At 34.4% G+C, this 14,636-nt stretch overlaps 2 protein-coding genes across 3 annotated transcripts in view; both read right to left on the bottom strand.

Moving 5' to 3' along the window:
- The window catches only part of LOC126979529 (zinc finger protein 429-like), a 247,894-nt gene that overhangs the window by 99,956 nt on the left and 133,302 nt on the right, over window positions 1-14,636 (bottom strand). The gene's annotated exons all lie outside the window — the stretch shown is intronic.
- Window positions 103-14,612, bottom strand: LOC126979551 (uncharacterized). 2 transcript variants are annotated; one of them, XM_050828913.1, is made up of 10 exons: window positions 14,508-14,612; window positions 12,303-12,364; window positions 10,749-10,977; window positions 9,908-10,119; window positions 8,767-9,000; window positions 8,087-8,191; window positions 5,958-6,121; window positions 3,890-3,994; window positions 3,422-3,497; window positions 103-194 (listed from the first exon to the last, which is right to left on the bottom strand). In XM_050828913.1, exons 1-9 carry the CDS (start codon window positions 14,554-14,556, stop codon window positions 3,437-3,439), a joined length of 1,221 nt encoding a protein of 406 aa, XP_050684870.1. In that variant the 5' UTR covers window positions 14,557-14,612; the 3' UTR covers window positions 103-194; window positions 3,422-3,436. The 2 variants fall into 2 exon arrangements, with proteins under 2 accessions (XP_050684870.1, XP_050684869.1); XM_050828912.1 differs by lacking the exon at window positions 103-194 and having other exon boundaries at window positions 3,169-3,497.

Here is a 14,636-nt window from a genome sequence, read left to right as displayed (position 1 = left end):
ATCGCACAGTTTTTACCTTCTGTCGGTTTAAAAAAAAAAGGTCGTACGTAGGTTGCAGTTAATTTTTTATTTAGTTTTCTTGCTAGTAATTAAAATTGAGTTATTGGCAATCAACTAGTACACGATGCATGATAGAGGCTTAATGCTTACTTCGTTAAACGTAATTTGGTTCCTTCTCACTTTGAATATGCTATCTGAAAACAATACTACATTATGTTTTTTTCTACTAGATTAGGTAGATTATTAATTTATATAAGAAAAAAGTATACGCTGAAGGTTTGGGAATAGACCTTTGCGCTATCCCCACATTAAGAGGAGTCAAAGGACGTGTGCCATAGTAGCAGGGATTCCCCGGTTCTGACTCCTGGGTTCAGGCTCACTTGTTCGTGATCTCTAATAAAAAGTTTGGTGTCATACTGGGGGTTTTCATGTATTTCCGAACGATTGCGCTTCGATCCGTTTCTCGCTATCTCTTATAGTTTCAAAGTTAGCTTTTTAAATTAATCAGATCCATCGTCATTACTAATCATTGTTCATTAAGCTTAATGATTGGTGAGCGACTATGTCCATGAACGTGATAGAGGTAATTAGTAAAGATTCAAACGACAGTTTTGAGGAGTTATTTATTTTTCACCATTCACATTAATTTTCTTATTTCTATTGATTCAATATCAAATCTAGCTGAGAAAAAAGGAAAGATTAAGCGTAGTCCCTTTTGTGATATAGTTTCCTGACCAGAGTTGAATATGAACACATTTGAGTCAAAATGCGAAATTCTACCTGCATCATATATTATCATTATTACTAGTATTCTACAACCGCGCGTTTCGTAAGATGAGTTCTCTCGAGTCTTGCCTCTGTTGTTGCAGATGTTCATGGGTGGTTTCCACACCAATGCCCATCACTTGAGTCGCTTATATAAAAAAATTACCAAATGTTTGTGTATGTGTCCAGTTTTCACGAACCGATACGACTTAAGGACCTTCAAGATTAAAGCATACTCCATATTTAAAGGCATTAAAAATATATTATCATTTGTCTCTTGGATCAAGTTCTGCCACTCTCGGTGCGTTGTGCAATTCTCCCAGGTGTTTGGAGAGCGGTGTTCTGGTTGATATCTACGCTATTATTTAACACGTCCCATGCTCCATAGCTTTGTCATCCAGGGATCGTGCTGGCAACTGTATCACTGTTGTACAAGAACTGTCAGCCGAACATTATCCTGCATGAGAATAAAGTCGTAATCATTATAATATAGCGAATCAGACAATGTGTTCTTTTTAGATACCCTGATATACAGATTAGCAGTCAAGTTTGCTCCATCGACCACCACTAACCCCGTATAAATTCCAAAAAGCATTCCACCCCAAATCATAATTGAATCACTCCATAAGTATTCGTATTCGCATAAAAACTAAATATGACGTTTACCTTTGCGTCTCCATAATTATTTGGTTTCTTCTATCGATCTGGTATAAAAGCACTCTGCATTCATTTGTCCTGATATATTATATATTTTTTTTTATAAATTGCATTGCAAAAAATTAAAAGAAATCTTCGTCTTAAATGTGATTTTATTTAAATTTTTTCCAGGTAGTCTATTGTAAATGTATTCCTGCCGGGCCTACGCACTTCCATTCACCGTAAAGGCGGTATAAACAAATGGCGTTAAGTTTTGCTATCACATCGTATCTATCATGAAAAAATTATAACATTACCCCAATCACGTTCTAGAACGTGATTGCATTACCCATTTAAAAATAATGATTTTCAGTGTATAATATAAGTAACCATTTGTTATTGCAAAGAAAATTTTCGCGTACTAAATTGTACAAATTGAATGGAAATGGAGAGAATTTGCTCTATTATGTTGCAAACAATAAGGCACAAATCTCTACGCAATTTTGTATGCTATGTTCCCAAAGCCTGCGGCGTTTTAACCACGTATTCAATAAATGGCAACCTATTTATCACTAAACATAAAACACGCTCACAAATTTGACCAAATATTATTTATGTATTTTGTTCTGTGTTGCAAACATTTGATAATAATGTACAATAAATTCAATATATTAAATCAACTATGGAGATAATGTACATATAAAGTCCGTAAGCCGATGTTTAGTAAATAAATAGGTATTCATTATTTCAAATTAATTAATTGAAGATTTCAATTCAGTAATGAATATTTCCAATTCAATTTCTATTTCTGTACATACTAATCCTTTAGAGTTTATACTATTTGCTTTTGTAGTTTATTTTGTATATGTTTTTTATGGAAGTATCCAATTTGGATGGGTACTAACTGTACAAGTGTTATTGTTTCGTTGGCCGTGTAATATTCTCCGTATCGATTATTGTTCATTTTTTATCATCTATTAACAAGCTAAGTGGTTCCTCTAATAGGCCACTGGAACTTTGATAGAGGACAATTATTGAATGTTATGTAATTGGCAAAGGCCTCCTCCAACCTCTTCCATGACTCTTTCTGGCTGTTTAACGGCTCTAAGTAACTAAATTAATTCACGTGTGGTGAACATAAACAATGATGTAGCCATTTTCAAAGTCGTTGAACTCCACTCTTGGCTTGCAAGCTACTTAGCGACGAGTAACTTTACACTGACTGATAACCAGCTAATATACAGTCCACCTGACGCTTCAAGATATTGTACAGGAACTGATACGACATCTGTATTAGATTGTAATTTCCTTCTAGTATAAAAAATCGTCCACGTAAACCGTAAAAATTAATAAACTTTAGAAGTTATTACACTAAATAAAATAAAATTTAAATTATAGCATTTAATTGGCCTTTTTCGAAATTTATATAATATGTATACATACAGTTTTTTTTTATAATATGTATGCATACAGTTTAAACAGCGCTGATAATATTTTCTTTTGTGTCCTAGTGTTCTCGATATTAATCTGTATGCTACGCCCAGTGAGGAAGCTGCTCTCTAGTAAAAACTCCCAGAAAGCCATAGAATGAAAGTTTTGTAAAAGAATCGCCATCGGCAACAAGCAGCAAGAAGTCTATAAATCACATCGCCAGAGTATGCATATACCTGATTCATCTCACCCGCTTGGGATGACAGGTACAGTTATAAAATATCACAAAACTGGGAAACGCACACTAAAGAAGAAAACATTCCGATCTTAGTACAGGATTACAAATGTCAAATATTTTTTACAAATTACACCTATTAAAATATAATAATTATAAATACGATGCAAAAAACTAAAATATATATTGTTATGCTTAAATGGAGACTCCGATGACAATACGATAATTGAATTGTTGTGGTGAAATAAAAAAAAAATTCAATATTTCCTTTACATAATTTGTCTTCAGATACAATTTTTTCACTGTTTTTAAATACATATTTATAAAGAGATATATTATAATATATTTTCAAACCCTTAAAACATCTGATCATTGAAAAGAGCTTAATGGAACTTGTGGTCTGATTTTAATCTTCTCACTATTTGCTGGCCTGTAACAACATTGAAGCATCGTAAAAAATATAGTTTTGCTAGGCTCCCATTTGATGTTAAGTAAACACCTTTATGCGTAGAAAGAAGGTACAAAACATTAAAATAACTAGTGAAATAAAATACTAATAAGCGAAATAGCTTACTGGGCGAAATTTCATGTAATTGAAAGAATCGTCACAGAAATATTATTTTAAATTTTTGATTTATTATAAACTTACTATGAAAAATATGGAATTTAATTACCTTAAGGCACTGGGTTGTCATAGTTAGGTCTCATCGAAACCGTCAAACCCACGCCCATACCTTCAGTATATTTTGACTGAATACCCTAAAGGTACGAAACGCGAAAGGGCGCTTTAAGAAAGAGCTGGTAATTTAAATGTGAAATTACCCGTCAGGATGGTTGGTCCAGGATATTCTTCGTTCAACTAAATCGTAACCTCGCTTCTTAGGAGGATAGTCACATTCTCGCTTCCTTTTAACATTATTGTCGTCACTGTAAGTTGATTTTAAGTATATGTATATTGTATTATGATTACAATACTATGGTTGCATTAAATTAAAACTATCATAACTAACACGGGGAAGTGTACCAAGCACCGACATAGCCCAAATGATTGCGAAACTGAAGTGGCAGTGGGCAGGGCACATAGTTCGAAAAGATAGCCGGTGGGGCAGAAAAATCTTCGAATGGCGACCAAGTACCAAAAGACGCAGTGTTAGTAGGCAAGATGGACCAACGAAGTGGTCTAGATCGCCGGAATACGTAGTATGAGGGCAGCGCAGGACCGAACGTCGTGGAGATCTTTGGGGGAGTAAATAATTTAAACAAGAACTATTATAGTTAGGAGTATACCATAGCGGACTTTTTTGTGAGTTATATTTAAAGAACACTATTTTATATATCGTTACTAATAGTATTCGCAGCGCATGCAAAATTATGACCTTTAAAGGCAACATTTTGACACCTAGGACTTTATTGTTCCAATTTAGATAAGGATTTTGAAAATATAATATAGCCTTAGCCTGTTGACATACAGTAAAAAATTAAGTTTTGTTTTAATGAAAATAAGGGACGAGATGAGCCGCACGTTCAACTTATGGTAAATGATACGACCTGCCCATTACTTGTAAATATAAATACATTGTTTAAATGTATTTATGTATGTTTAAGTAAGTATATTGTATTAAATATATCATTGTCTTGTATTCCATAACACAGGCTATGCTTAACTTGGGGCAAGATAATTTGTGTAAAAAGTGTGTCAATATTATTATTATTACAATGCTGTGCTGTTCAGGATTCTTGAAAGACCCAAAAATTCTGAGCGGCACTATAACTGCTCTCGTCACCTTGAGACATAAGATGTTAAGTCTTATTTGATCGGTAATTTCACTAGCTACGGCGGCCTTCAGACTGAAACACAGTAATGCTTACACATTCCTGCTTCACGGCAGAAATTATGGTACCCATAAGGGTACAAATTACTAGCTGGCATCCTGTGCAAAGGAGCTTCCCACTGGTGACATTTCATTATAACTGCACTGGTTGCTCTCTGAAGTCTGGATATATTATTGTATGACTATGGCTGACATGGTTTACTGTATTGATTTAAATTATACGAGATTTATTGTCCATATAATTGGTAGTTTATAAGCGGTTTACTGTGCCCTGTTTGATTTTAAAAATACGATGCCGTTCAGCGTATTTGGTGAAGGACTACATGTTTCGGCTAACGCATATTTATATAATACCAGCTGATGCCCGCGACTTCGTCAACGTAGGTAAAAGGGTTTTTAAAAATAATAAGCAAGTAAGGAATTGATGATTATATCATGTCCTATTCCAGTTACGGTTCCCGTTTTCGCTCCCGTTCCCAACATATTACATGAATCCTATTCCGAGGAAACCTACTATTGGTATAGTTATAGCACATCCACGTGAATTATAGTTTTTCACAAATCCCGCTTGAATCATGGATTTTTCCGGGATAAAATGTAGCCTATGTCCTTTCCCAAGCTATTTCTAGTCTATTGCTGTACTAAATTTTATCAAAATCAGTTCAGTAGCTCCAGCGTAAAAGCGTAACAAACAAACTTACATTCACATTTATAATATTACTATTATATGTAATTTTTATGTAGTCAATTTCTTATACTTATTTTTTAAATATAATACTTGCTAAATATATAGCTTTCTTGTAGTGAAATCGTTTTTAAAATCGGTCTAATAGTTTTCGAGTTAAATCGTTACAAATAAACTGAATAATCAAATCTCTCCTCCTATTATATTAGTATAGATGAAACATCAAAATAAATTCAATCATTCGGGGATACTACTGTTGTGTGTTCGCTGTCACGTCCAGTCTCATACTACGAATTTCCGCTCGTAGTGCGCGGCTTAATAGAGCGAGGGGCGCTGGCAGTGATGACGCACATAATTACAATGATGTACTTACTTTTCGCTTATAACGCAATGCAGAAACAATCCATTGCAATGAGTGCTGGTGAATAGACTGGGTCCAACACATTTCAGAGTAGGTGTGACTCGAAACACAGATGCAACACCAATGAGCAATTCACGAGTACCCTTCCACGTCACAAGAGGTCCACCGTGGTCATTCTATAAATATTTAGATACATGAATGAATTTTGAGATCAAATGGAAATAAATAAATAGGGCCAACCAACCAACCAACTGAAAAAATAAATAGAAAAATATTTCAGTACAAAAATAAATTTATATGCTTAACTTGTAGGAATAATACAAATGATTTAAGTTTTCTTTAGTCTTAATTCCGCCAATATTTGTTTTTAAAACAATTCAACACGTGTTTCGCCTCTACACGAAGCATCCTCAGGACGTATAGAGGTATATTTACGGATATATTTGTATAATTACGGATTTCCGCAAAGTAACGCCTAATTCAATAAATTTTGCAGGAATAAGTTACGAATCATAACTAATATAACAATAATAGGACGGAGTAACGCCTTAACTCGATAACAGTTGAAGCAAAAATGAGGCGACGCCAGTGAGACATCGCGTGTTATAAATATCTCCACCCTCTCCACCCTCTATAATATATAAGTCTCTTTCTTGTTATTTGATTTGGTTCGCGCTAACAAGTGAGACGACCCGCAAGTCGCTGCGAGCGCAGCAATTGCTGACTCTCCGCACCACGCTTCGTACGGAATTAGGTCATCTCCAGAGACCTACGCGTGGATGACATCGTACGCCGGCTGAGCACCTCTATGTTCGCACTCTATCTGCGTAGCGACATACTATCAACGACCGCCGGACATATGAGGACTACCGGACGCAATCACCGGTACTCTACCGGCGGGCTCGACCTCGCTGAGCGGCGGGCGCAAACCAACCACGGACCTACCCACCGCAGTCTGCAGATCGCTCGCGACACTGCGTGGGCTCGATCGCACTGCAGCAGGATACCACCGGATCCGGATAAGAGCCATAGTTAGCGACCACATCTGCGTTCCATATATATGTCATCACTGGCAACACACACTGGTTAAAAACCACGTCTTCAGACACTGGTATTTTGGATGAGAAGATTTTCGAGCTTCCCGAACGCTGCCCGAGTTGGACTCGAAGAGTGATCTCTTTCCCGAAATTAGACTTGCGCAACTGGATTATTTGTCCAAGGTATTCGTCAGCAATTTCGAGAGAACAGTTCCTAACTAATACAGGAGTAGGTGCATTTTTTTTTATTAATGGACACATACTAAATTTATCAGTATTCGAGCTGTCAAAAGCAAAATAAACAATTGGACGAAGGGTAACCAGTTAAATAGTCCTTGAAAATATTCAATACACGAACAATAACAGAAATAAAGAACGTGAAAGGATTTTCATATAACTGTTCTGCCCGCTAAACAAACTTAGTAATGGATTTTCTTACAACTTTTTCGCACATACCGTATATGTTTACTTACTTGAATTTCGGAATGGTTGTCACATCAATATGAATGCACAAGGTATAAGTATACTAAGGCCAGTGGGACGAGATAAATAATGTAAACGAACGGACCGTTGCTGAGTTACATTGCGATAGCAAACGATTACTATCTCTGTCCCTATCACTCGTACGCAATAATGGCGTCAGTTGGTCGACGATAGCTGTCGTCGCGTGTTACATGGTACAGGAAAGCAGTCAGTACCGCAGTTGTCAATATTTGGTCCGCAATTTTGTGAACTGACTGAACTGTTCATTCCTGTTTGGATTGCGTTCGAAGTGTTACGTAAGTTTTCGTTTCCGTTTTTATTTAGTTTTTTGATATTATTGATCCGTTAGTGTTAGTTTTCTTTGTTGATTGTTGCTGTTATTGTGAGTAGTTGTTGATTTTAATTATGGAATCACAGCCTGGCAGCTCTTGACAACCTTGGAAATATATCAATTCTTAATCATTCAAGAATTTCAAAATTAAAAATGTTTTGAACCTCTGAAACATTGCTTACATCCTTTATCTAGTCTTGTCGGCCTTACAATAGTCTATTGCAGAACTCAATAATGGCAGATCAATATTGAGATCTAATTCGTATAAAATAAGAATAACAAATATGCACCTGACATATTCCAACTCGTCCCGTTCTTGATGAAGTCTTATTTATCATGAGCCTTCGATTGTTTTCATCGTCAAGCCCGCTCACTCCCTGACATTCCAGATGTTCCTAAGAAAATAAATTACTTAACATAATAGACACTGGTACCAATTAAGGTTTGGAAAAGTTAGGACTTGGAAAAAGTAAGGCCAAGGCAATAACACTTTAATGAAGAAAAGTGCTTATTAGTTTAAATAAACATAAATGATCTTATTTGGAGAAACTTTGTATACAAATTTATTAGTTTTGCATATCCTACAAACGCCTGTTAGATTTACCTTAAAGGCCCAAGGCCCTTCTAAATAGATGAATTTGCTGGAAAAACTGTTTTCTAGCAAACATTTAATTTTAAACTAGCTGATACCCGCAAATTGGTACACACTTGAATGAGTTTGTAGTGTTTATAAATGTCGTTGTTTCGTAAAAAATTATATCTTTTATTTAATGAAAATAATAATAATAATAATCATTTATTCAAGTCTAAAAATATATGGTTACAGAAAGTTTTGTGCCCTACAATCTGCGGTAGCATAATCGCATGTAAATATCGCAATAAGTTCTAAAGTCTTCAAGTAAATTTTAACGTTATCTAAATTTCGAATTTAATCGAAGTTTTTCATTCCTAAATTCTTTTTTAAACCTACCTCACCATTGAGTAGTGTTTTTTTCCAATAGCACCCATCAACTAGTTCTACATTTATTCCATCCATTACGTGTCCTGTTTCATCTATTGATCCAGAATCATTAGTGCAGATCATGTATTTCTGTATTACTTTATGCATCTTCTTATCGAAGTAAGGTGTACACCTCTCATGGGCCAATATTCTAGTTGAACCAACGTGTAGTTTTTTTTGATTATAATCAGTCAAATCCCCTTTCTAGAAGTAAATAAAATATAAATTTAATCGAATGATATACATGTAAGTAAGTACATCATTTTGTGCAAAGAAACAATAATATTTTAGCGGTGATAAAATTCACAGATTTGAGATTTTGGCAGATATTGTAAAGCATTCATACTATAAATGGAAACGCTGTCGTGTTGATTACAACGTAATCACCAATCACGGTGAATATGACACAGAGATTTTAAATTTAGAAAATAATATTATATATAGCTACAAACATTCCAACTACATGGATGTTAGAAAGGAAATCCGTTATCTGACTTAGTATAATTTAAGCTAGAAGAAGTTAGTTCATTCTATTGTAATAATTATCAAAGACAAATAAACTTTATTCATTTAAGGCTTATTAACTAAGCTTTTGAATTGTCGCTATAAATATTTCTCTTAATGATGGTGATTATTAAAAATCTATTAATATTTACAAGTTTCAATAACTAAATAATTCTTTGGTAATTTACTAAAGGTTTTGATAACAATCTCGTTATGGAAGTACACTTAGATTGATACTGAAGCTCGTACATAGTTCTATCATTAATGGCAATGATGGGCAAGAATCAATCTATATTGATAACGTTACTAGTGAGTTTGTAATATATCGGTTTTAATGCTGCATATTAGAAATATCATTTATTTTGTTTAAGATAATAATGATAATAACGTATTAAAGTTTATTGTTCCCCGTTGGCAAGTCTTAATTTAAAACAATACAGTTAAAAAAATCGCAACCAAGACCTAGAAATAATTTGCATTGCATTGCCAAACTTGCCCAGCATCACGGATATCACTACTTATCAAAATCTTTAGGATGTTCAAGTCTAAGAAATAATTTATACTTAGCTTAACTATACATAACGTTCTAAAACAAAGCAGACATTACCTCACGATATCTCTCGGTATGACCCCAACCCATTATAATTACATCGGTATTAAATTGATAGTCTTGGGAATAGTTGATTGGTATCGTAGTCGGTTTGTATGAACAGAACCTTATATAAGCATCATCCTCGAAGTTGTAAGGTACTTCAACTTTTACTAGCGCTATGTCAATCAAAGACCATTTTTCCAATTTGCCGTATTCTAACTCGTAATCTACAATCAGTTTTCTTGCGTTTAATAGATTATTTATTTTTATATCGTTTACAGAATCTATATTAGAATCATTAATTGTACATGAGCCTGATTTTTTATAGTAACAGTAAAATACACCAAATATTATTTAGTTTTCGTCGGGCTGCTGAAAAGCGGTAGCTTGGAGTGTGCGACTCTACATATTATGTCTGTACATATGAGACATTTTATATACCATTCATATACTTACTACCTTATCACTTACTAACTGATGTTGTTGCATGTATTTGCAGTATTTTGTCTGGGCAGTCCTTCTTACCTATTTTTTACCCAAATAGTGTTACACTCTGTTTTTAATGGGCCATTGTTCCATTTCTTTTTCGTTCACATTTATTTACTTTAACTTTTAGGGCAGCGTAAGCGTTTCATCAATCTATAATTGTGTACCTATATTCGAATGATCAAAGGGGTCACCAAACAATTTAAAAGATCGATAAAGATATTGTGGCCATCCGTGATTTTTCGCGCTTTGGTATCGTTTTCGTTCCAATCCAACAATTGAAATGGTGCGGTGTTTCCTCACAATTTCACGGATATCGTCATTTTCTTATAACAGTAGTTCAAATTATTAAAGTTTTGTGTAAACTTACTTCTAGGTATACAAATGTACATGATTCTTTTCCTTGTATTAACAATGCAATCATCTTCTTCAATTTTGTTCCAGGGCACGTATGTGTCGTAGCCTGCGATTGCGTACAAATGTTCAACATCTTGCACGCACGCAGCAGAAGTAACGATAAACCATCTTGAGACTATCGATCCACCACAAGTCCAGCCGAGATATGTGTGAGCAGAGTTCTTTGTTATTGCAAAGTATACCTGAAGAAGGCAAGGTTTGAGAGAAGGTATTTTCAAGTCCACCGGCTAAAATTCGCCTGTGCACCCTGCACCACAAACATAAGTATAGTGCTGCACGAAGGAGTAGATGTTAAACATTTTTGTTAATTTCGTAAATCTTGCAAGTTGAACTAGCAACAATCAACAGAATTGATTTAGATTTCCTATAATAGTGTATATTTATCAGAATAATGAGCTAGGTGACAACCAGGACAAATCCAAAGAGAACAATGAAATTTTGTGTAGCATTTATTGTATACATAGCTACTGTAATCAAGGTTGGCTCCAAACACGGGTCAACAGTTGACAAACTAGCTTTTTATGCACCACCAAAACATTTTTATTTAAGAAAATGAAATTTATATAACACATGTTCTTGTCGGTTACTCAGTCTTAAAAATAAATATTATTTTAATAGAAAATTATAATTATTCACTTTTAGTTCCTTTATTTTTGGTGTAATGGCTATGTCGATTCCCCGATCTTGGCCCTTTAAAAGAGTCAGAGTGCGTTTTACGCTTCCTTGAACCTCCGCTAACAGAATCGAAATGATATTGAATATTGAAAATTAAGGTACATACAATCTTGGCCTAATAAATTTGATTTGAAGAATTGAGCGTAAAAAGTAAAGTTCAAAAACCATCATGGAAGCTACAACAAAAATATTCCGTGTAATGTAAGTGCAACTGACATCATCAACTACAAAATTAATAGAGAATAAGGGAATCAAGGAAGATATAAAAAATAATAGGCCTAAATAATTGACAATCGCATAACAACAGGTACGAGTACATATAGAAACAAGCAAAGAATATGTAAAGATCTACTAATCTAACTTTTGTGAATTACCATAAGGCTATAAAAATTTAATTTGTGACAAAATTTGTATTCGAACCAGTCTCTGGAGATGACGTAATCCAAACGTATTTATTACTTTCGCCTATTTTTAACTTACACGTGACAGTGACATTAACCGTGTGACATTAGGTGCCATGTAAAGAATGCACTGCACAACGGTGCGGCAGTTCCAATCGGTAATTGGTCGGGCTTGGGAGTGGACGTCCCCGAGTGCAGATCTATTTACTAAACAATAGCGAAAGGTGCAGATTGTAATTAAAGTAATACCTTGTTGTAAAACGATGAAGCTGTTATAAGTATTGGCTCCTAATGGCAATGAGTTATTGCTACTTCTTCCATTGCGAGGAAAGTGCAACCTTTACCGAAGCGGTGGCAAATTGTTACATTTCATTTCTTTGACTTAGGTCATTGTGTTTATTTTTGATTTTAATATTGATTTGAATACTTACCACATAGCTCTTCACAGAAGTTGCTTCATGTCCACCTCTGATTCTTCGTTCGAATCTGCAACCTACAAGGAGATTATTTTAAAACCTACATACAGATTATGAAAAGACCTATATAATATGCTGATGACTTTATTAAATACATTAAAATAATATTCAAGTGAATATGTATGTGAAAGTAAACTGCGTATGCGCGCAACTAATATGAGTTTTAATCTTTATTTTGAGTAAGTTTGGAAAACTAGATAAAAAAGACTGAACAAGTTACTAGAAATGGATATAATTGTTATAATGAACAATGAATATATTATTAATCTCTATTAATGTATTTTAATTTTTCTACAATATTATCTCTGTGTTTTCTTTATAATGCATTTCAACATTAATTATTTGGAATTATAACCACGTAAATAACATCTTTGGTCATAAATTTATTTGGATTTAACCTGATTCCACGTCACAAGTTAGGATATCATCCCCACCATCTGGATGTGTGGCGTTCCTCCACAGAGCGGTTTTCAAGGAGCTTTCTTCCTCATACTACAAAGCTGTGGAATGAGCTTCCTAGTGCGGTGTTATGGACGATACGACATGGGTACCTTCAAAAAAAGCGCGTGCATCTTCCTTAAAGGCCGGCAACGCTCCTGTGATTCCTCTGATGTTGCAAGAGAATATGGGCGGCGGTGATCACTTAACACCAGGTGACCTGTACGCTCGTTTGTCCTCCTATTCCATAAAAAAAATTATTCAAAAAGAAAATAACAAAAAAAACACTTATATTTCTCAAAAAATTTAAAGAAATAATATTGCCATTTTTATTATTAGAAGCACCCTGCCCCTATTTTATGAATGGGAATACTGTTTTAATCAGTTAGCGTGTATTGATCTCTTCCCGAAGCCTGGTTGGTAAATAATTAAATTTTTGCTAAAATAGACCTATACATAAAATCGCGAAATAATCATTTCCAAAAAACACCTACGAGTGGTCTGATAGTCCGACCAGAACCTATTTTAGCTATAATAAATAAGTATCTATTCAACGTAGAGAGGATCCAGGTGGTTCTTTTGCGCCAACATATGGAATTAGATTCTCCAGTCGTTTGAAGTGTCTGTCGGACCGCACGTCGGTACTTGAAGATTATGAATATTAAATGGACTTTTCGAATGCTTCATATTTGCCCGGTTTGCATTAGAAATCACTGAGATGTATTGTAAAATAGATTTTGCACGCTAATATTTCATGCACATACTTGTTAGATCTTTTTATTATAAAATTATTGAAGTGTTAACTTCTTATTTCCATAAGGTAATAAATATAAGGGTCAACTGCTTCGTAACGTAACGCGTTACGGTGCCAGTCTATCTGGCTTCCCTCTCTCTCACGCATACGGCAGCTGTAAGCAGGCTCCTCCTCTCTCACTCTGAACCAATTTTTACTTTTATAGGATTAAATAATAATACTTATAAAGTACATACACAAAATTCTAATGTACATATTGAAGAATTGTAACTAAGAATTAAATATATTTTAAAATGAGACTTAACATCTTATGTAACAAGAGGACGAGCGCAGTTGTAGTGCCGTTCAGAATTTTTGGATTTTTCAAGAATCGTGAGCGGCACTAGATTGTAATAATAATAATAATAATATTGAAACACTTTTTCACAAATTATCTTGCCCCAAGTTAAGCATATATAGCCTGTGTTATGGGTTACAAGACAATGACATATTTAATACAATATACTTACTTAAACATACATAAATTCATATAAACATACATAAATACATTAAAACATCCATGACTCGGAAACAAACATCCATATTCATCATATAAATGCTTGCACTTACCGGGATTCGAACCCGGGACAGCTTTGTAGGTAGGATCGCTAACCACTCGGCTATACAGGTCGTAATGGGTAGGGTGTATCAATTACCATCAGTCGAACGTCCTGCTCGTCTCGTCCCTTATTTTGATAAAAATTGAATAAAAGATATTTATCAACAAATAATCTTTCCTGACATTATCATATTAAGATAAAAAAAAATAACCATAGTTAAATAATTAAGTTGAACTTAAGTTAGCGAGATTAGTTTAAGTAATCACTTCTGTTGGGCGTCTCGAGTAGCATACTTTTGTAGTTGTAGGTAGTAGTTTTTGAACTTCTTACATGATAGCCTCAGTAGTATTTAATCAAATTGTTACTTACTCTGTAATAGTATTACTACACTCAAAAGTTGAAGCCATACAACAGCCATTCTTATCTTTTTATTTATGGATATTTTTAATTGTTAACATCGATTTTTCATGCTTCATTGCTGGTTGAAATGCACCTTGT

Source organism: Leptidea sinapis, chromosome 3 (assembly GCF_905404315.1).
Source record: "Leptidea sinapis chromosome 3, ilLepSina1.1, whole genome shotgun sequence".
Taxonomy (NCBI): domain Eukaryota; kingdom Metazoa; phylum Arthropoda; class Insecta; order Lepidoptera; family Pieridae; genus Leptidea; species Leptidea sinapis.
This window is presented reverse-complemented; position numbering and strand designations above follow the sequence as displayed.

Excerpts from the sequence above, each read along its gene's own strand:
- LOC126979551 (XM_050828913.1), bottom strand. The coding sequence starts at position 14,556 with ATGGCTGTTGTATGGCTTCAACTTTTGAGTGTAGTAATACTATTACAG. Across the intron at positions 8,192-8,766 it reads AAACACTACTCAATGGTGAG|GAACATCTGGAATGTCAGGG; the intron begins GTAGGTTTAAAA and ends TTATTTTCTTAG. Across the intron at positions 3,995-5,957 it reads CATTGCGTTATAAGCGAAAA|TGACGACAATAATGTTAAAA; the intron begins GTAAGTACATCA and ends ATCAACTTACAG.